Source organism: Podarcis gaigeae, assembly GCF_964106915.1.
Source record: "Podarcis gaigeae genome assembly, chromosome: 7".
Lineage (NCBI taxonomy): Eukaryota > Metazoa > Chordata > Lepidosauria > Squamata > Lacertidae > Podarcis > Podarcis gaigeae.
Genome location: NC_139683.1, coordinates 41,082,398 through 41,098,861, shown reverse-complemented (window position 1 = coordinate 41,098,861; position 16,464 = coordinate 41,082,398). Strand labels below are relative to the sequence as shown.

Genomic DNA, 16,464 nt, shown 5'->3' with positions numbered 1-16,464 from the left:
CCACTGTATTAACCTTTGCCCCTTCAGCTGTTAATTAGATTCCAGCCGCTTTCTGCCCTAGTCAGCAAGGTCAGGGATGATGGAAGCTGTAGTCCAGTAATATCAGGAGGGCCACAGTATCGTGCTCCTGATATAAAGAAAGAAGTTTACCAAAGCATTTGCAATTCAGCTAATAGTATATATACGGGTTGTAGGGATTAAAAAATAGATGGAAGGTGGGTGTACCTGCAGGGACTCTAACTTGTACTGAAAAAAATTGGGGAAGCATCGGCAAAAGGTGGATGAGGAGTGCTGCGAGTGGGAGGTTAAAGCACTTTTCTCAACAGTCCCAGCATGCATTTGAGGAGTGAATGCAGGCCAGGGGTTGTCGACCTGTGATTTGGACAGTTGAGGCTATAGTATTGCAAATGGGCCGATTACAAAAAGATTGGCAGATTGGAGAGAAATTTTTACTATGGTATGAATTGGGGCATTTGCTATTGCCGTAACCAGAAACCACCCTGAGATGCATAAATCTGACATCAGATTTATATTTGGGGAACAAAACAAGCACTGTTATATAATTATAGGAGCGATGACTAAAGTTCCTACACCTAAAAATTGCATTAAAAAAACTGCATACGACTGAGCCATATTTCACCTGCCCCTCCCTCTGTATCTTAACAATCCAGGCGTGTTGTTGTTTTTCTCTTCTTCTGCAATAGTCCTACAAGTCCTGGTGTTTTCCCCTCACTTAACATTTCTATATTAGATAGTGGGCACTTGCTGGGGGGTGGGGTGGGAGGTTTTGTAGCTGCAGTACAGAGCAACCCTACCAATGGATGTAGTTCTTCAATGCTAGCAAAACATATTTGATGTCTCTTATTGGGTGGCTAACAACACATAAAAATATATGTAAAATGGCCCATTAAATTAAAATCCAGTTAAACATGAACAAAATCTGAAACTTGTCATTTTGGATGTAACTCTAGAAAGTTCAGGTAAATGATTAGAAATAGTCCGCTTCATAAAGATAACCAAACTTAGGCTGAGTCCCTTTCTTTTAACTTAAGCGATGCATGATTAATTGTCTTAAAGCCATTATATGTTGTTGAAGGGCTAACTTCAAAGATTGAATTGGTCTTTTTTATAATAGAAAATTCTTTTTTTAAAAAATAAATCTTGTGTGTTACCCAACAAATTAATTGTTGGCAAGTCGCATGCCCCAACATTGCTTCAAGCTGGTTGTGCTCTGCTCTCACATAAATTTGTATGCCTTCTGGATACATGGGCCTCACATTTGGAGGGAGTTAACATCCAGAGACTAAAGACACCAGCAAGCTCTGTTTAAATTGGTTTCTACTTCTAATTTCAGCTCAGTGTTTACTGGATGCTTCCTTATCCCTGCGCAGATATGTTGAAAAGATATCATGAAGTAATTCACCTCAGATGTCTTTAATAAGTGATAATTCTAGATATAGTGTTTTATAGCCACAATCCCGTGTTTAAATCTTCAAGAATGATTTGAAAGAACCAAAAGAGTTTGATTTTGCAGCTGTGAAGATAAAAAAGGAACTTACCTTTTGTAAACATTTTAGAAACAAAATGCCATGGCTGAAACTTGTTTACTGCTTCAGTCTTTGCCAGTAAAGATTTGTCCTTCGCACAAGTCTAGTGCATCATAAAATATGAAGGTGAAGACCTTGGCTTAGTTTGGTTTTATCTTGTTGACTAACTTTTTCAGAACACACACAGAGAAAGAGAGAGAAACCCCTGTATGAACCCTGTATGATTTTATGCATTTTATTTATAAAGTAAGTTTTGTGCTTAACAATGATAAGATTTTTTCTTTTTTTTTTAATCACCAGTGTTGTTCAGTATAGCTCTTTGAACTAGAACTCTCCAGGACTTCACTTAATGTGAAGTGAGAAATGGAAACATGGCCATTTTTATTATTACTATTCAAAATAAGTATTATGGTACAAAAGGAAAATAAGGAAATATATTCCATCTGTGCTTCGGGGAGCTGTACTGTCACATAACTCAATCCTGCTGCTGTTTTGTCTGTTTTGTCCTTTCTGTTCAGAACAAATTGACACAGAAACAGAAAGATGATGGTATTAAAATGATTTATTGTTATTTACTTTTTGGCTGACTGTCCCATTGGTCAGAATCTAAAGGTTAGAGTTTCAGATTTCTAATGTTTCTCCATGTGATTCTTTTTTAAAAAACAAAAAAACCCCTGAAACTTTCAATTAACTTTTAAAATCTGTAGTTATGGAAAGTAAGTTCTGGGTATGAAATATAAAAGTTTTTTTTTTAAAGAACAATAGCAAAACTGAATTTAATAAATTGCCATATCTTTAGCCAAATATTTTGTCACTCATATTTTCCAACCTCTCTGCTATGCAGCTATTAAATAAATCATTAGATGGGTATATGTTGTTTTTTTAAAAAAAAATATTTATATAAGTGGTGACATCCAAATGAAACCTTAACTCTACAACTTCCAGAAGGGTAGGAATATCAACAAAAAAGGAGGCAAAATTATATTCTTGTGTCACTTTAAAGACTAATCTACTTATTATGACCACCAAAGCATTTGACACAATATTTCTTTAGCCTTTTAGAGTGCTGCAAATCTGTTTGTTGTTTCCCAGACAATATTGTTTTATTCTTTAAAAGTACAAATACTTAATTGTAACAAGCTGCAAATGAGAGAGAAAAGTAAAACATTGTATGCTTTTACCTAAGCATACTCATTTCAATAACCTTTGCTTATGAATATATATACACACACCATATTTCTAGTAAACTACTTGGGGCCTAAAGGAGCCCAAAGGCAGCTATAAGGTTTCTGTGAATAGTCTCAGACTAGTATTGTTGAGTCCTGGGTTCAAATCCCCACTCAATCATGAAGCTCATTGGGTAGCCTGTCTCTCAGCCTAACCTGTCCCATGGAGAATGGAGGAGCTGGAGAACCATGTTTTCCTTATAGGAAATATAGGGTATAAATTCAGGGAATAGTATGACTGTTTTTGCCATTAGCACTGATGGTATAGGACCAAAGAGCTCATTGAGTGTTCATTTGTATTTTGGGTTAAAATAAATAAATCAGTAACTGCATTGATATTTTAATTCTGTAACATTATGTAAACGCTTTGGGTAGTATTATGTAGATGCTTACAAGACGCCATTTTGCAGAAACAGTGAAGACATTTGGGGTTATGTGACTCCTCCCAGAAAGCTTTTTGTTCTAGTGGAGGTTTCTGTGAACAGAAGTGGGGAAAGGCAAAGTTCACTGATTCCCCCTTTCTCCTGAATCCCCCTGTACAACTTCTAACACTGCTCCAAAGGGCTTCCAAAGGCAGATTAGATTAATTTTTTTTAGTGGTTGGGGTGGGGGGATTTGGGGAACTACAAAAGGAAAAGAGAATCAGTGAAAATCTTCTCCCCACGCCTTCTATTCATGGAAGCAGCTGCTAGAGATAGGAGCCTTCCTTCCATGTTGGGATTCAGCCCATAGGCAGTTTAGTGATAAACATAAAAAAGTTATAAAAACTATAGGCAAATTTAATCCAAATTGCATTAGCTATATAATTTTCCAGTTAAATAATTCCAGTAAAATCATAATTCCAGTTAAATAATTAAATGTCCTAATTTTGAGCTGGAACCCAAAGGGTAGGCACTTTTACTATGAGTTGATTTGTTTTTGTATCCTTTACCTTTAGCTTGTTTTCCCCGCTATTCTGCACAGGATATTTATGTTGTTTGTGTAGATGTATTTGTTTCTCCCATTATCTTTCATGAATCATCTGGTTTAAATGCATCCTTGAAAAATGTTGACATTTATCCAAGAGGAAAGATTCTAGGTTCATACCAACTGCAGTTTTTACCAAGGGAGTGGAGCATATCACGCAGCTTAATAATAGTGTTTTTCTTATTCAGAGGGGAAAAATGTAAATTTGTAGATTTCTTTAAATGAACTAGGTCATAGTCATAATCTGACATCATGAATAAGAAGTGCTTTTTTTAGTTGATTAGTAAATAAATGTTCAGGTAATACATTTGAAAACCCTAGTGCAGGCAAGGAAAACATTACAAGGAAACATTTACCTTATTTTTCGCGCCATAGGACGCACCGGACAATAGGACGCACCTTGTTTTAGAGGGGGGAGAACAAGAAAAAAAAATCTCCCCCTCTCTGCCCAGCGCCCCTTCAGCGCCCCCCTCTTGTTTTCCCGCTCTAAAACAAGGTGCCGTTTAAGGTGCATTCAGGCGGCTACCTTGGAAGCCTGGAGAGCGAGAGGGGTCGGTGCGAACCGACTCCTCTCGCTCTCCAGGCTTCAGGTTCCTTTCGACCTGCTCTTTGGCACTGGCGGGGGGAAGCCCACCACCAGCCCCAAAGAGCAGGTCAGGGAGCAGCGGAAACGCTCAGTGGAGAGGCTGCTGCCATAATCGTGCGTCACCTCTCCAGCTGGGAGAGGGTCGAGGGGCTATGGCTTCTTTAGCCCTGCACGCGCTCTCCCAGCTGAAGAGGTGGCACGCGGCTAAACAGGCTCCTGCCATAGCCACATGTCACCTCTCCAGCCGGGAGAGAGTCACGGGGCTATGGCGTATTTGCTCCATAGGACACACACACATTTCCCCTTCATTTTTGAAGGGGAAAAAGTGTGTCCTATAGAGCGAAAAATACGGTACTTATTTCATTTAGGAGCTGCTTGCTATGAAGCATCTTGAAGCGATTTCACACTGTGTGGACCATTGTGGCACCCTCAAGAATAACAAATGTATTATTATGTAAGCTTTTATGGGATACATCCCACTTTATCAGAAGTTTTGCCTTGAGTTTTAGGTATGCTGTGCAGGGGGAAATTGTAGACCATGAGGTCAAAAGATAATGAAAAGCAGGAAAATACAGTTGGTGATAATCATGTTAACAGTGGTCATGCACATTGATAACATTGACATCCTGAAATTCCAAAGCCAATCAATACATGTAGCATGCTTTTCTAAAAAGAAAAACCATTTGTCCCAATTCATTCTATAAGTGACGGCACTGAACTTCTTCATGGATTGTAATTCACTGGTTTCAAGTTGCAGGCTACCCCTCTGGAAAAGGAAAATGTTTATCCTTCCGTCTGCCAGTTTAACTGCTAAGATTTATGCTACAACAGTAAAGCAGCAATCTGTGGCAAGGCAAGATTCATGCAGTTCTGTTCCATAGGAAGGGCCAGTTTTAGGTTTGATGAGGCCCTAAGCTACTGAAGGTAATGGGGCCCTTTATATAGCAGGCGGGGCCCATTACTTACATCATAGGAGCCTACACAACACAAAGCACTGTTGCTGTATGTAGGTTTTATTTTATTTGTTTTTTATCTTATATTTTGGAAATGTACATGCAGTTGTTTTTTTCCTTTAAATTTTTTTGGGGCCCCCAAGAGAGTGGGGCCCTAAGCTATAGCTTGTTTAGCTTATACGTAAATCTGGCACTGTCCATAGGACAGTTTACAGTTTATTGCAATCATTTGCTGGTTCAAGGTTGTATAATAGCTTCGGGTGTGAAAGCAAATGCAGTCCTTTTCTTAGTACAGTGGTACCTCTGGATACTTACAGTGGTACCTCAGGTTACATATGCTTCAGGTTACATATGCTTCAGGTTACAGACTCTGCTAACCCAGAAATAGTGCTTCAGGTTAAGAACTTTGCTTCAGGATGAGAACAGAAATTGTGCTCTGGCAGCGCGGTGGCAGCGGGAGGCCCCATTAGCTAAAATGGTGCTTCAGGTTAAGAACAGTTTCAGGTTAAGAACAGACCTCCAGAACGAATTAAGTACTTAACCCGAGGTACCACTGTATAGTAATGCCACATAAGGACTTCCCTGAGGTCTGAAGGCAGTAGTGGTGGTAATTGATGCTGTTCCTATGCATACAGTGATACTTTGAGTCTTAAAAATAAAATTTTAAAAATTGGTTTTCATAATAGAGTCTTATACTGTGAGTCTTATACTCAGTCCTTTGCTGTACTATTGTGACACAGCAAAACATAGAACTAAGATCTATATCACGTTAAGTATTATAAAATTCAGCCTTCAGAATTAAAGGTTTAAATGCTACCTGCTAAACTGTGGATTATACCCACTGAACTGATTAATAGTTTTGATCTAATCCTGGAGAGAAAAAGTAATGCTTTGTTAAATTTTAATGAATTACTTATGCTTTTTCTTTCAAATTCTAGGTAACAGGCAGCACTCCTTCAAGCCAAAGGCAATTTTGGCTGTTTGTGACTACTTTCTCCCTGCAAAGTGGGGCTGGAACTCCAAAAACTCTGCCAGTTTCTATTGCTTCATCATGTGTGATCAGCGTAGAAGTAATGGAGGCACTGAAGAGCACATCCCCATGTGCAGTTTTCTTCAAAGATGCTCTATGTGGAAATGGTAAGCTCCAGCACAAGTGGAGACAGATAAATCTTAAGTAAGATTCATAAGCTTCCTCGTGCCATTGCAAATTACAGCCTAATGAGTGTCTAGGGTGGCTCCTACTGCTGCCTGCAATTGACTTCCCACAAGGGTGGTATACAAATTTAATAAATAAATATGATCTGTCCACACCAGTGAGCATAGCACGATGCTGTGAATGGGGCCATTTGTAGCCATTCACTGTAATTCTTGGATGCCAATTTTATGTTGTTTTTTAATTATTGCTAAAATGCTTTTCTTGCTCTCTTTTTTAACAGTCCCCAAAACAATCACCCCACAGCACCAGTAATTCATGAAAGAAAAACCAGTGATGTAGCTGCATGCTGTGCCTTAAACCTAGTGTGTGATTTGGCCCTAAAAGATGCAGCGCAAAAGGAAAAGGGATGAGAAGAAGGAAAGAGACAAAATAAGTGAACTTGGGCACAAGTTCACAAAACAGCAGAGTACAGTAGTTATAATGACCAGCTGGAATGGACAGAAAACGAAACTGGTCTCACAGCAGATTCAGTGGAGTGTTCTTGATTCCTTTCTCTCTCCCTCTGCCACATCCTGATGGAATGGATGCTGGCATGTGAAGGAGGGGGGATTTGCTCAGTGGAATTGGTATATCAATAGAATCCGTGGAGTATTCCTGTTTCTCATTCCTGCCTCTAGCCTCTTCAGGTAGCATTGTTGTACATAGCAAGTTGTTGTTGGGATACATTTATTTATATGTAATCAAGATACATTTGCCAAAGTGAGAGTTATGTCTTGCACGCCACATTAGTGTAGCTATTGAGAAGGCAGTTGAAAGAAAGATGCACTGGTGTGAGATCTCCTGTCTACTTTGATAACTACTTATGTTGCTGCACACATAATGTTGGTTTCATTTTTGTTATATCCCACCTTTCATTTAAGCAGCCTAAAGTGGTATACCTGGTTCTCCCCCTCCCCATTTAATCCCCACAACAACACTGTGAAGAAGGTTAGGACGAGAGGCAGTGACTGGCTCAAGGTCACCCAGCCAACTTTGTGGCCAAGTGGGGATTTGAACCCTGATCTCCCAGGTCCTAGTCCACCCCTCTAACCACTACTGTGGTCCCTCCTGCGTTTCTTTTAATAATGACCACTGTCCCTTTGTTCCCACCTAGAATTGCTAACATAGTATCAATGGTTGTGCTGGAAAAAAATAGACTTGGATTGTGCTCATGCCTAGGGTAAGTTTTTCATAAGATGATTATGACCTTTGGTCATTGTGAACCTCTGTTGCATTTGAGCCACTGACCTACTTACAAAAGACTCCTTTCATTCATCCAGACCCATTGAATCATCCATGTGCCACTCTGCTGAGCAAAGGTTTGGCCCTCCTGCTTTTAGGAGCAAAGTGCAACATGTCTAGCCTCAGAACAGTTTGGCAACGAGAGAGAGAGAGAGAGAGAGAGAGAGAGAGAGAGAGAGAACCCACAAGCAGTCCCAATATTTTCTCCCCTTTAAATAATTGACACATAGGATAGTTTGTACTGAAAGCCGCTTTAGCAAGAGCATAGCATGTGCTTCATTTCAGAGTTTGTGAGTAAAGTGGACCAAATCAAGCTCTGTGAAAGACTGGCTGGGAATGTTGTCTTTATTGGCCCAGACAATTAACATGGTCACCTTTTTCCTTGTTACTGTAACATATCAAAATGTCTTTGTTGGCAGGTAGGATTATTTGCATTGAACGTACCGTTCTCTTGTTACAAAGGCCCCTTTTGTATAAGGCTGTTGGTGCTGACATCACTGAACTGACTGGTCCTGTCAAACTAGATGAGCTGGATTCTGCAACCCAAGTCAATTCCATTTGTATTGTAAGAGGTTAGTAAGCTTTTCCCAAAGCAAAAGTTGATCAGTCTTTCTTGCGTACTTGAAACCTTAATTTCATTGTGTTTTATCTTGCCCTTCCTCCAAAAAGTTTAGGGCAGTTTGCATGGCTTCTCCCCATCTTAAATTCCCAGCAACCCCGTGATGCATGTTAGGCTCAGGATTGCCCAGCATCACTTCATAGCTTTGTTGAGATTTTAAACTGGGTCCCCTTCGGTCCTAGTCCAACTTTCTAGCACTACAACTCACTAGTACTTTTTAGGTGGTGCATGGAATAATAAAACAGCAATGAAAAATGGTGTATGCTATTGGGATAAATTGAAAGATACCTCACTGTAGCCCTTATGTAGCATTATTAGCAGATATTACATTTATATAAATCTAAGTCCAGGTTTATATGAACTGGGTTTATATAAACTTTTGCAGTACTTCTTAAAATGAAGGTCAATTTATAGATGGGTACTTGTACTTTGTAGAATATTTGCTCCATTACTATTTCCAATTTGTTTTCCCCTGTAACACTTAGCATATCAGCTACTTTGTTCATAACCCTAGCCCTTACCTGTATTCTACTAATCAATGGCAATTTTTAACAGAATTTGATCTCAAGTCAGCAATAGGGATTGAACCACCCAAAGGCATCAACATTGCCCACCTTTACAGAAGTGCAGCCCCTGTGTGATATTGCAGGTTGTGAAGGTGGCAGACATTCCCTCAGTTATTTAATCTGTTTGTTCCCTACACATGTAGGCATTTTTCCAGTTGCATCTTCTAAGGGCACATGTGTGCCAGCTGTTTTTCTCGGGCTAAGTCCTGGGAGCAGCTGGTGGAGTCCCTCATTTAGATCTCTCCAATTTCTTTTGCAAAAGGTTGAGTACTTTACTAAAGAAATATATGTTTCCCTGCAATGTTCCTAGTGATGTCTGGACAAACTTTACCAGGGACATTGCTCTCTTCTCCATTTGGCTATCTACTCACAAGGAGAAAAGCTTCAGGTAGCTATGCCACAGACTTTAATCATTACTTGCAAGCAGAGTCACAGTGCAGTGACAGATGCTGCTCTTCACCCATGTGTTCAAGGGGACAGGGCAGAGATGGAAGAATTTCATTTTCTACATTCTTCCCCTTCTCTTAACAGGTATGAGAAGAGCAGAGGGAGGGGAAAATAATATATTTCTCTCCTTTGCCTTTCTTCTTTCATTTCAAACCCATCTTTCACTGCTAAATCCTTAGACAGCGCAGTAGAGGGCGGAATAATTATGTTTTCCCCTCCTTGCATCCCTTCACCATGAAGGGAGTTTACAGAGGTAGTGATGCTGTTGCTGCTCACCCTTAAGCTCTGGAACATTTGGGTCAAATAGGGAATAGATAGTGGCTCCTGCTAGGCTCTTCCACCAGGTATAGGCCTAAAATGGGCAGAGAGTCACAAAAGCCTTTTCTCCTGCTACCATTTCAAATCAGGTGAGCAGGCCTGCCCCATATACAGTACAGGACAAATACAGTAAAACAATCAAGTAAATCAAGTAAAACAATATAAATACTTAACTGACCAATCATTTCGGTTCTGCCCCCCCCCCCCATATCCTGGTGATGCCCATGAAAGGAGACCTATAACATCAGCAATTGCTAATCATTGAATGCCTGTTTGGGAGCTATGTCACTTTTGAGTACAATCCTCTGCAGCATCACCTAGCTGGTTGGATGTAAGTAAAGCTACAGTAAATGGATGCAGTTACAGTATAGCACTTGCTTTCAGTTGATGTTTTCCCCTCTTCTGTACAGCAAAAGCTCCCATTTCAGAATGTTTTATTACATTCACTTAAAATTGATGTGTGTATGAAACAGTGACCTCTGCCCCTCATATTTCTGAATAATGATAATTGATTCACTTGTTTAGGTAGCTTTGCACCCTATTTCAAACTTACTGCCTGTATTACCTAATTTAAACATTGGCTTAGTCACCAGTCTGATGGAGCAGCTAGAGTGCTTGGCTTGGGTCGGAATTCAAATCCATGCTCAGGAATTCAGCTTAATTAGGGAGTGGGGTTTGGTGACCTCATTATGTCACCAGGCAGAATTGTGTTATCTCATAATGTCATCTCAGAGGTATTACTTATTTGACAGGATCAATGCAAGGATAAGTTTGGGAAAACCAATATTTACCAGCTTGAGTTCCCTAGAGGGAAAGTGAGATGCAAATGTGACCAGTCAATCTGCTGCACTTAATCTATTGATGCTTCTCACTGTGGTTCAGGCTTTCCTTGAGAATTACTACTTTTTTTTACATACAGTTGGAAATAGCTGTCAATCCTAAAATGTTTCGGAAGCTCCTAAGATTGGATATGAAGCAACAAAAAGTATTACATGGATGCTTTCCTTTTTTTCACTTTAAATAAAGTGTTCCAGCCTTGCTACTCCAGTATACATGACTTTGCCAGTTTTGATTCTCTAACATTTTAGTTTACCATAGAATTAAGTGCCTCTTACTCAACATAACAAGGATTACTAGGTGATTGGCCTTTGACATAAACATTGTAGGCTTGGCAACTGTAATCCCTTTACTTGCAGGTGTCCCAAGATTATCCATTTGTATGTTTTGCTCACAAACAGTGCTACATCCTTAATGTTTACTGCTTGGATCAACAAATCGCCATTGTTCTAAATCTTTTTACTAGCCTTCCCATAAAATGCCCCATTTATTTGCTTTATAATACTTGGCAACAATGCTTCGCGATCCAGAATATCTCTCTGACCTTCGGTTCCCTAATGTTTCTAGTCACGTATGTCAGGGTTTTTTAGCGGTTTCAGTTTCCAATTATGTGGATATAAATAAAAAGTAAGTCCCTGTTTTAGACCATTGTAAATGTTTTAAGAAAGCTATCTTATCTGTTGATATTCCACACCCATCCCTCTGGCATTTTCCAGATATAGGATTGAAACCATTGTGACTAAGAACATTTGCTCTCTAATGCGGAAATGTAGAATAGTGACAGAATTTTTAAAAGCTGTTGGGTGAGAACATAATAAGAGCCCTGCTGAAGCAGGCCAAAGGCCCATCTATTCTAGCATACTGTTCTCACAGTGGACAGCCTAATGCTTATGAGAAGCCCGCAAGCAGGCACAGACACAACACTTGTCTATCATTACTAGTATTCAGAAACATACTGTTGCAGATTTGGGGTACTAGATTCTATTAGTTTATAGTAGAAATTAATGAATGTCAGGATTTAGCTAATATTTGGAGCAATGAAGGGAAGATTCCAGCCCAATGGAAAATCCAGGCTAAACTTCCTTTCCAATCCTTGCCTGGGATCGAGATGTTAACATGACAAAAGGTGGTGATGGCCCATATTGGAGAGAGGAATCCTTGGGCCTGGGTGGACAGAGGTTGCCAAGATGTGTGTGTGAGGTGACAGGAAAAGAGTGTATTTAGCAGGGTCTTCTGGGAACAAGAAGGAAGAACAAAAACAGAACCATTCTGTCAGGCTAGCTGGGAGCAATGCGTTAGACTCCAGTTCTGCACTGCCATGGGGGAAAAGCCCCTCTTAAGATGACAGTGCTGTAAGAGCAGGACTCCCTCCCGCAAAACTCAAGTGTTAAATATGTGAATAAATCATATTTCTTAAAGCTATAACAGTCTCTGCCTCATCATGATTCTAAGAGGAACACAGACCCTGGGTGAGCACCTGGAAATTCCCTGGATTCCCTCTACCACTCAACAGGGATAGGAGTGGCACACAACCTCTATAACAATTTTGTCTCTGATACTGGAAGTAGTACACAGCCATAATGAATCGTAGCAAATGGAAGCTTTATTCTCCATAAATTTGCCTACTCCCCTTTATGAAAACGTGAATTGCCTTTGATGGGGCTTTTAAATAAATGGCATTAGAAAAATGGTTTCTAGATGTTGTGAATCTAATCTAAAGATATTTTCAAAAATGAAACAGGTTGTCAAATACCTGAAATACCCCCCCCCCCCCCACTTTATGAAAAAAATGCTTAATTTTGGCAGAGAAAAAGGAGCCATACTATAACAAGCCAAGAGCTTTGGTCACCTATGATGTTTGTGTCAATGGCTCTTAAGCCTGTAGAAACGTTTCCTTTCTTTTTTCCAGGCACTGTTGCTGGTGTTAATGAAAGAACTGCTTTCTCATGGCCTGCATGTAACAGATGTGGCAATGGGAAAGTAGAGAAGCGTCCACAAGACAGGTAAGAACAAGCTTGTGCCAACTGATATACAGATAAGGGCAGTCCTATTGGGCACTGTATATTTGGGAGTCTCAGCCTTTTGACAGAGTGCATTGCCAAAAGCTGTAAGGAAATTTAGAAGTCAAAGGATAAGAGAAAAGTTCCCTTAATGTAGTGTTGGGCAATTTGTGGCCTTACCAAATTTTGATCAAGATGTTACAAAGGTGTTTCTATTTAATTTCATCTAGTGGATTAAAAGTTGCGGTACACAGATATATCTCATATTTTAATGTTACACCCCTCTGGGTTTTTTAAAAATATAATTACCCAGCCAATTGTTTCTCAAAGAAGCATCAGAATACTTGGACGTGAGTCTTCCCCATATAGGCAGTGTGCCCAGATATAGAGGACTTCCTACTATGCTTTCTTTCCTCCTTCCCAATGCACATGCAAGCAGCACGACTGAACGTTACAGAGAGTGGGAGTTACGTGCATGTCTCCTATAATTTCTGTCCATCTCCTTCCCTCTGCTTGATCAAATAACACAAGCTCTGGACCTCAGGAAGAGAGGAATGGATGGGGAATGTGAAGGGGGCAAAGCATGGCTCTATTAAACCCTCTGCATATGGACACTGACTGGAGCTGTGTCGGTTTATAAAACTGAATAGCATGAAGAAAGTAAAAAGGGAATATTTTATCTCCTAAGACATTTTGTTCTCTTCGCCATCCAATAAAATTGATTGGCAGTATATTTGGGAGAGACAAAAAGTACTATTTCGTGCATGCAGCACATAACATTTGTAATTCAGTGCCACAGGATGCCATTTTATAGGGTTAGACAGAACCAGAGGGAATGGATCTGTCAGTCGTTGCTGTAACTAAGAACAAAACCTGTATCTCTATTAATATTGCTGGGAACAAACAACACAGGATGGATTTCTCATAATCTCCTCCTTGTTCACAATGCATTCCATCAGGCTGCAGCATAAGGAGGCATTGAAAGTATGGCTCCTCCATCAGCTCTGCTGAGAGACCAGGTCCACTGAGTTTCTCCTTTTGGAGTTGTTTCTGTTTCAACTGGATATAACGTTACCTGAAGAATTGGTGCCTGCATTGTTTGCCTCTTTCTTCTTTATCCTCCCCTCCCCCCCTCCCCTTCCCTCACGTGTCTTTTAGATTGTAAGCCTGTGGGCAGGGAACAGCTTGTTTTTAGTAATCTTATGTAAGCCACTCTGGGAGCTTTTTTGGCAAAAGAGCAGGTTAAAAAAAAAGATATAAAAACAAATAACCCCTGAACAAAATTTCCTAAGGACATTACTGCTGGAATATTGGAATAAAATAGCAGGGTAGGATTGAGGGGTACTTAACTCTGCTGCTTCTCTCACATGCATGTGCCTTCCTAATTAGTTTTTCCTTAAACTGGGTTAATTTTTGTCTTTCAGCCTTGTCGGGGGGGGGGGGAGCATGGGGGGGATAATTGGTGAGGATGGAAAGGTTAAGCTCCCCTCTTACCCCTGTTCTCGCTTTCAGATTCCTTCTTCCCTGGCATTAGCATTATGAAGAGAACATGGGGAAAAGATAGCTTTTACTTCTCCCAGCTAATGATCAAAATTCACATCAAGAAGACTGATTTTGGTCACCTTCAAACTGTCAAAGGAATAAAGAAAAATGAGGTGCTGGATGCATATATAACATGGACCTTTCCCTGTATTTCAGAGGCTTGCTCTACTGCAAACAATGTTGTGATGCCATAACTTCACCAGTTCTCAAGATACACCTGGAAGTCTTTCTGCGCTGCCAGTCCAGACCACTATGCACAGTAAAAGTAAAGGTATGAGAAGAACAAAGTACAGGTTATAAGACTTATGTCCTTTAAAAAATACAGCTTAATATAATAAAAAAATATATAAGCTGTTTAACATAAAAGTAATAACAATACAGTGGTGCCCCGCAAGACGAATGCCTCGCAAGACGGAAAACCCGCAAGACGAAAGGGTTTTTCGGTTTTTGCGTCGCTTCGCTAGATGATTTTCCCTATGGGCTTGCTTCGCAAGAAGAAAGCCCATAGGGAAATCTCCGGGGACCTCTTTTAAATGCTGGCGGTGGGGAGCAAAGCCTTTCCTCCCCCCCTCTGGCCTTCAGAAGAGGTCCAGGAAGGTCCTGGACCTCTTCTGAAGGCTGGCGGGGGGCGAAAGTCTTTGCTGCCCACCGCCTGCCTTCCCAGGGGCTTTAAAATCGCCCCGGGACAGCGGACGCCCGCCAGCATTTTAAAAAACCCCGGGACAGCGAAGTCCTCTGCAGCAGAGGACTTCGCTGTCCCGGGGTTTTTTAAAATGCTGGGGGTGGGAAGAAAAGCCCTTGTCCCCCCCCCCCAGCCTTCAGAAGAGGTCGGGGGACAGACTGTCCCCGGACCTGGTCTGAAGGCGGTTTCCATAGGAACGCATTGATTGATTTTCAATGCATTCCTATGGGAAACCGTGCTTCGCAAGACGAAAAACTCGCAAGACGAAAAAACTTGCGGAACGAATTAATTTCGTCTTGCGAGGCACCACTGTATGACATGCAGTAAAAGTTGACATATCAAACCAAGTTGGTAATGGGCACTCAAAGAAGCCACTGAGGTCACCTTGATCTGTCTTCACAGTGATGGACCTAGGAGCACTCCCAAACTACTGTATGTACCTGCTGTTTCAGAGGGAGTGCAGCCCAGTTCCTGGGTACCACCTATTCACAGGGTCTCTGAATTGACAGGACTGAGTTGCAGTTGATGAGCTGTCATCTGACCCATGACTGCATCCAGGCACTGGCTGGGGACATGCACAGACTGTACCAATTCATATGTTACAGAGAAATAGGATTGTACTGAGACTTGTGTGCCAATTTCTGGAATGAACAACCTTACCTGAAGAAATATATTCTTTAATTACAATGCTCAGAACCCTTTTTTATGGGACATTTATAATGTAGATGAACTTGCAAATGGAAGACATGCTCCTTTGTTAGTTCCTATTTCTAGAGAAATAACTTCCAAGTATATATGGGCCAAGGACTAGTATTACTTCTATGGCAAGGTTTGGTAGCCTTCAACCCTCCACATGTTGTTTGTCTCCAACTCCTGGCCAGCATGGGCCAATGGTCAGGGTTAATGGAAGTTGTGTTCCAACATCTGGAGCCTCACACATTAGCTACCCTTGCCCAGTGGGAGAAGGGACAAGAATTTAAAGCTCTGCTCCAATGTTATTATTCATTTGTATCATGATGACTCAGGGCAGGCTACAATGTGTCTTTATCTTTCACTCTGACTTCACAAGGTTGTTTATGAGGCTAAGATGAGATAGAGCTGCTTCCCCAAGGCCACCTATTAAATTTCAAGATTTAACAAAGTTTTGAGTCTGTCAGCTATGTCCTGTTGAATTTATAATTTATCCGCGGTGCAACTCTTTTCTAAAATAATATTTTTGCAATTATTTCTAAAGTCTTAAATGTGGGGAAAATTCTTTGAGGGGTTTTACTGGGATCATCATGTTACGTAGCATACAACAACTTGTTGGAAACTTAGACCTTAAGGGACATAAGCTGATTTCTGTTTGGCTTTATCATAATCAAGAGGACAGATCGGTATAGGCATACAATTTTAACTTTTACTAAATCCTGTTGTTGTTTTATGTGGCCAAATAAAATTTAAACATAATTCTTTTCTTTATCTCCATGTGTTATATTAGCTTCTGCAAAATACAATTTCTTCACTCCTTGAGTCCTCCCCCTCTGAGAATGGGGTATGTATACTTAAAAACACATTGATTAAAGAAATTGAAATGTCATCATTCTAGCTGTAAAAGGGTGACATTTAAAAGTGGGATGAGTCACATGAAGGTGCAATGAACATGGGCAATTGATAATGGTTTAAGTTTATTGAAGCATCAATAAAAACAACTGTCTCTGTAGAAAACACAAATATTAATTGATTCACCTTTTGGTCT

At 40.4% G+C, this 16,464-nt stretch overlaps 1 protein-coding gene across 7 annotated transcripts in view; it reads left to right on the top strand.

The window, feature by feature from the left end:
- SPIDR (scaffold protein involved in DNA repair) overlaps nucleotides 1-16,464 on the top strand; it is a 156,344-nt gene that overhangs the window by 138,578 nt on the left and 1,302 nt on the right. For 6 of the 7 annotated variants that reach the window (XM_083747615.1, XM_083747617.1, XM_083747618.1 and 3 more), the window contains 5 exons: nucleotides 6,217-6,415; nucleotides 8,135-8,287; nucleotides 12,412-12,505; nucleotides 14,201-14,315; nucleotides 16,207-16,260. In XM_083747615.1, the coding sequence (XP_083603741.1) occupies nucleotides 6,217-6,415; nucleotides 8,135-8,287; nucleotides 12,412-12,505; nucleotides 14,201-14,315; nucleotides 16,207-16,260 (615 nt within the window). The remainder of the gene's footprint in view (nucleotides 1-6,216; nucleotides 6,416-8,134; nucleotides 8,288-12,411; nucleotides 12,506-14,200; nucleotides 14,316-16,206; nucleotides 16,261-16,464) is intronic. The other variant, XR_014566480.1, reaches the window with a different exon arrangement.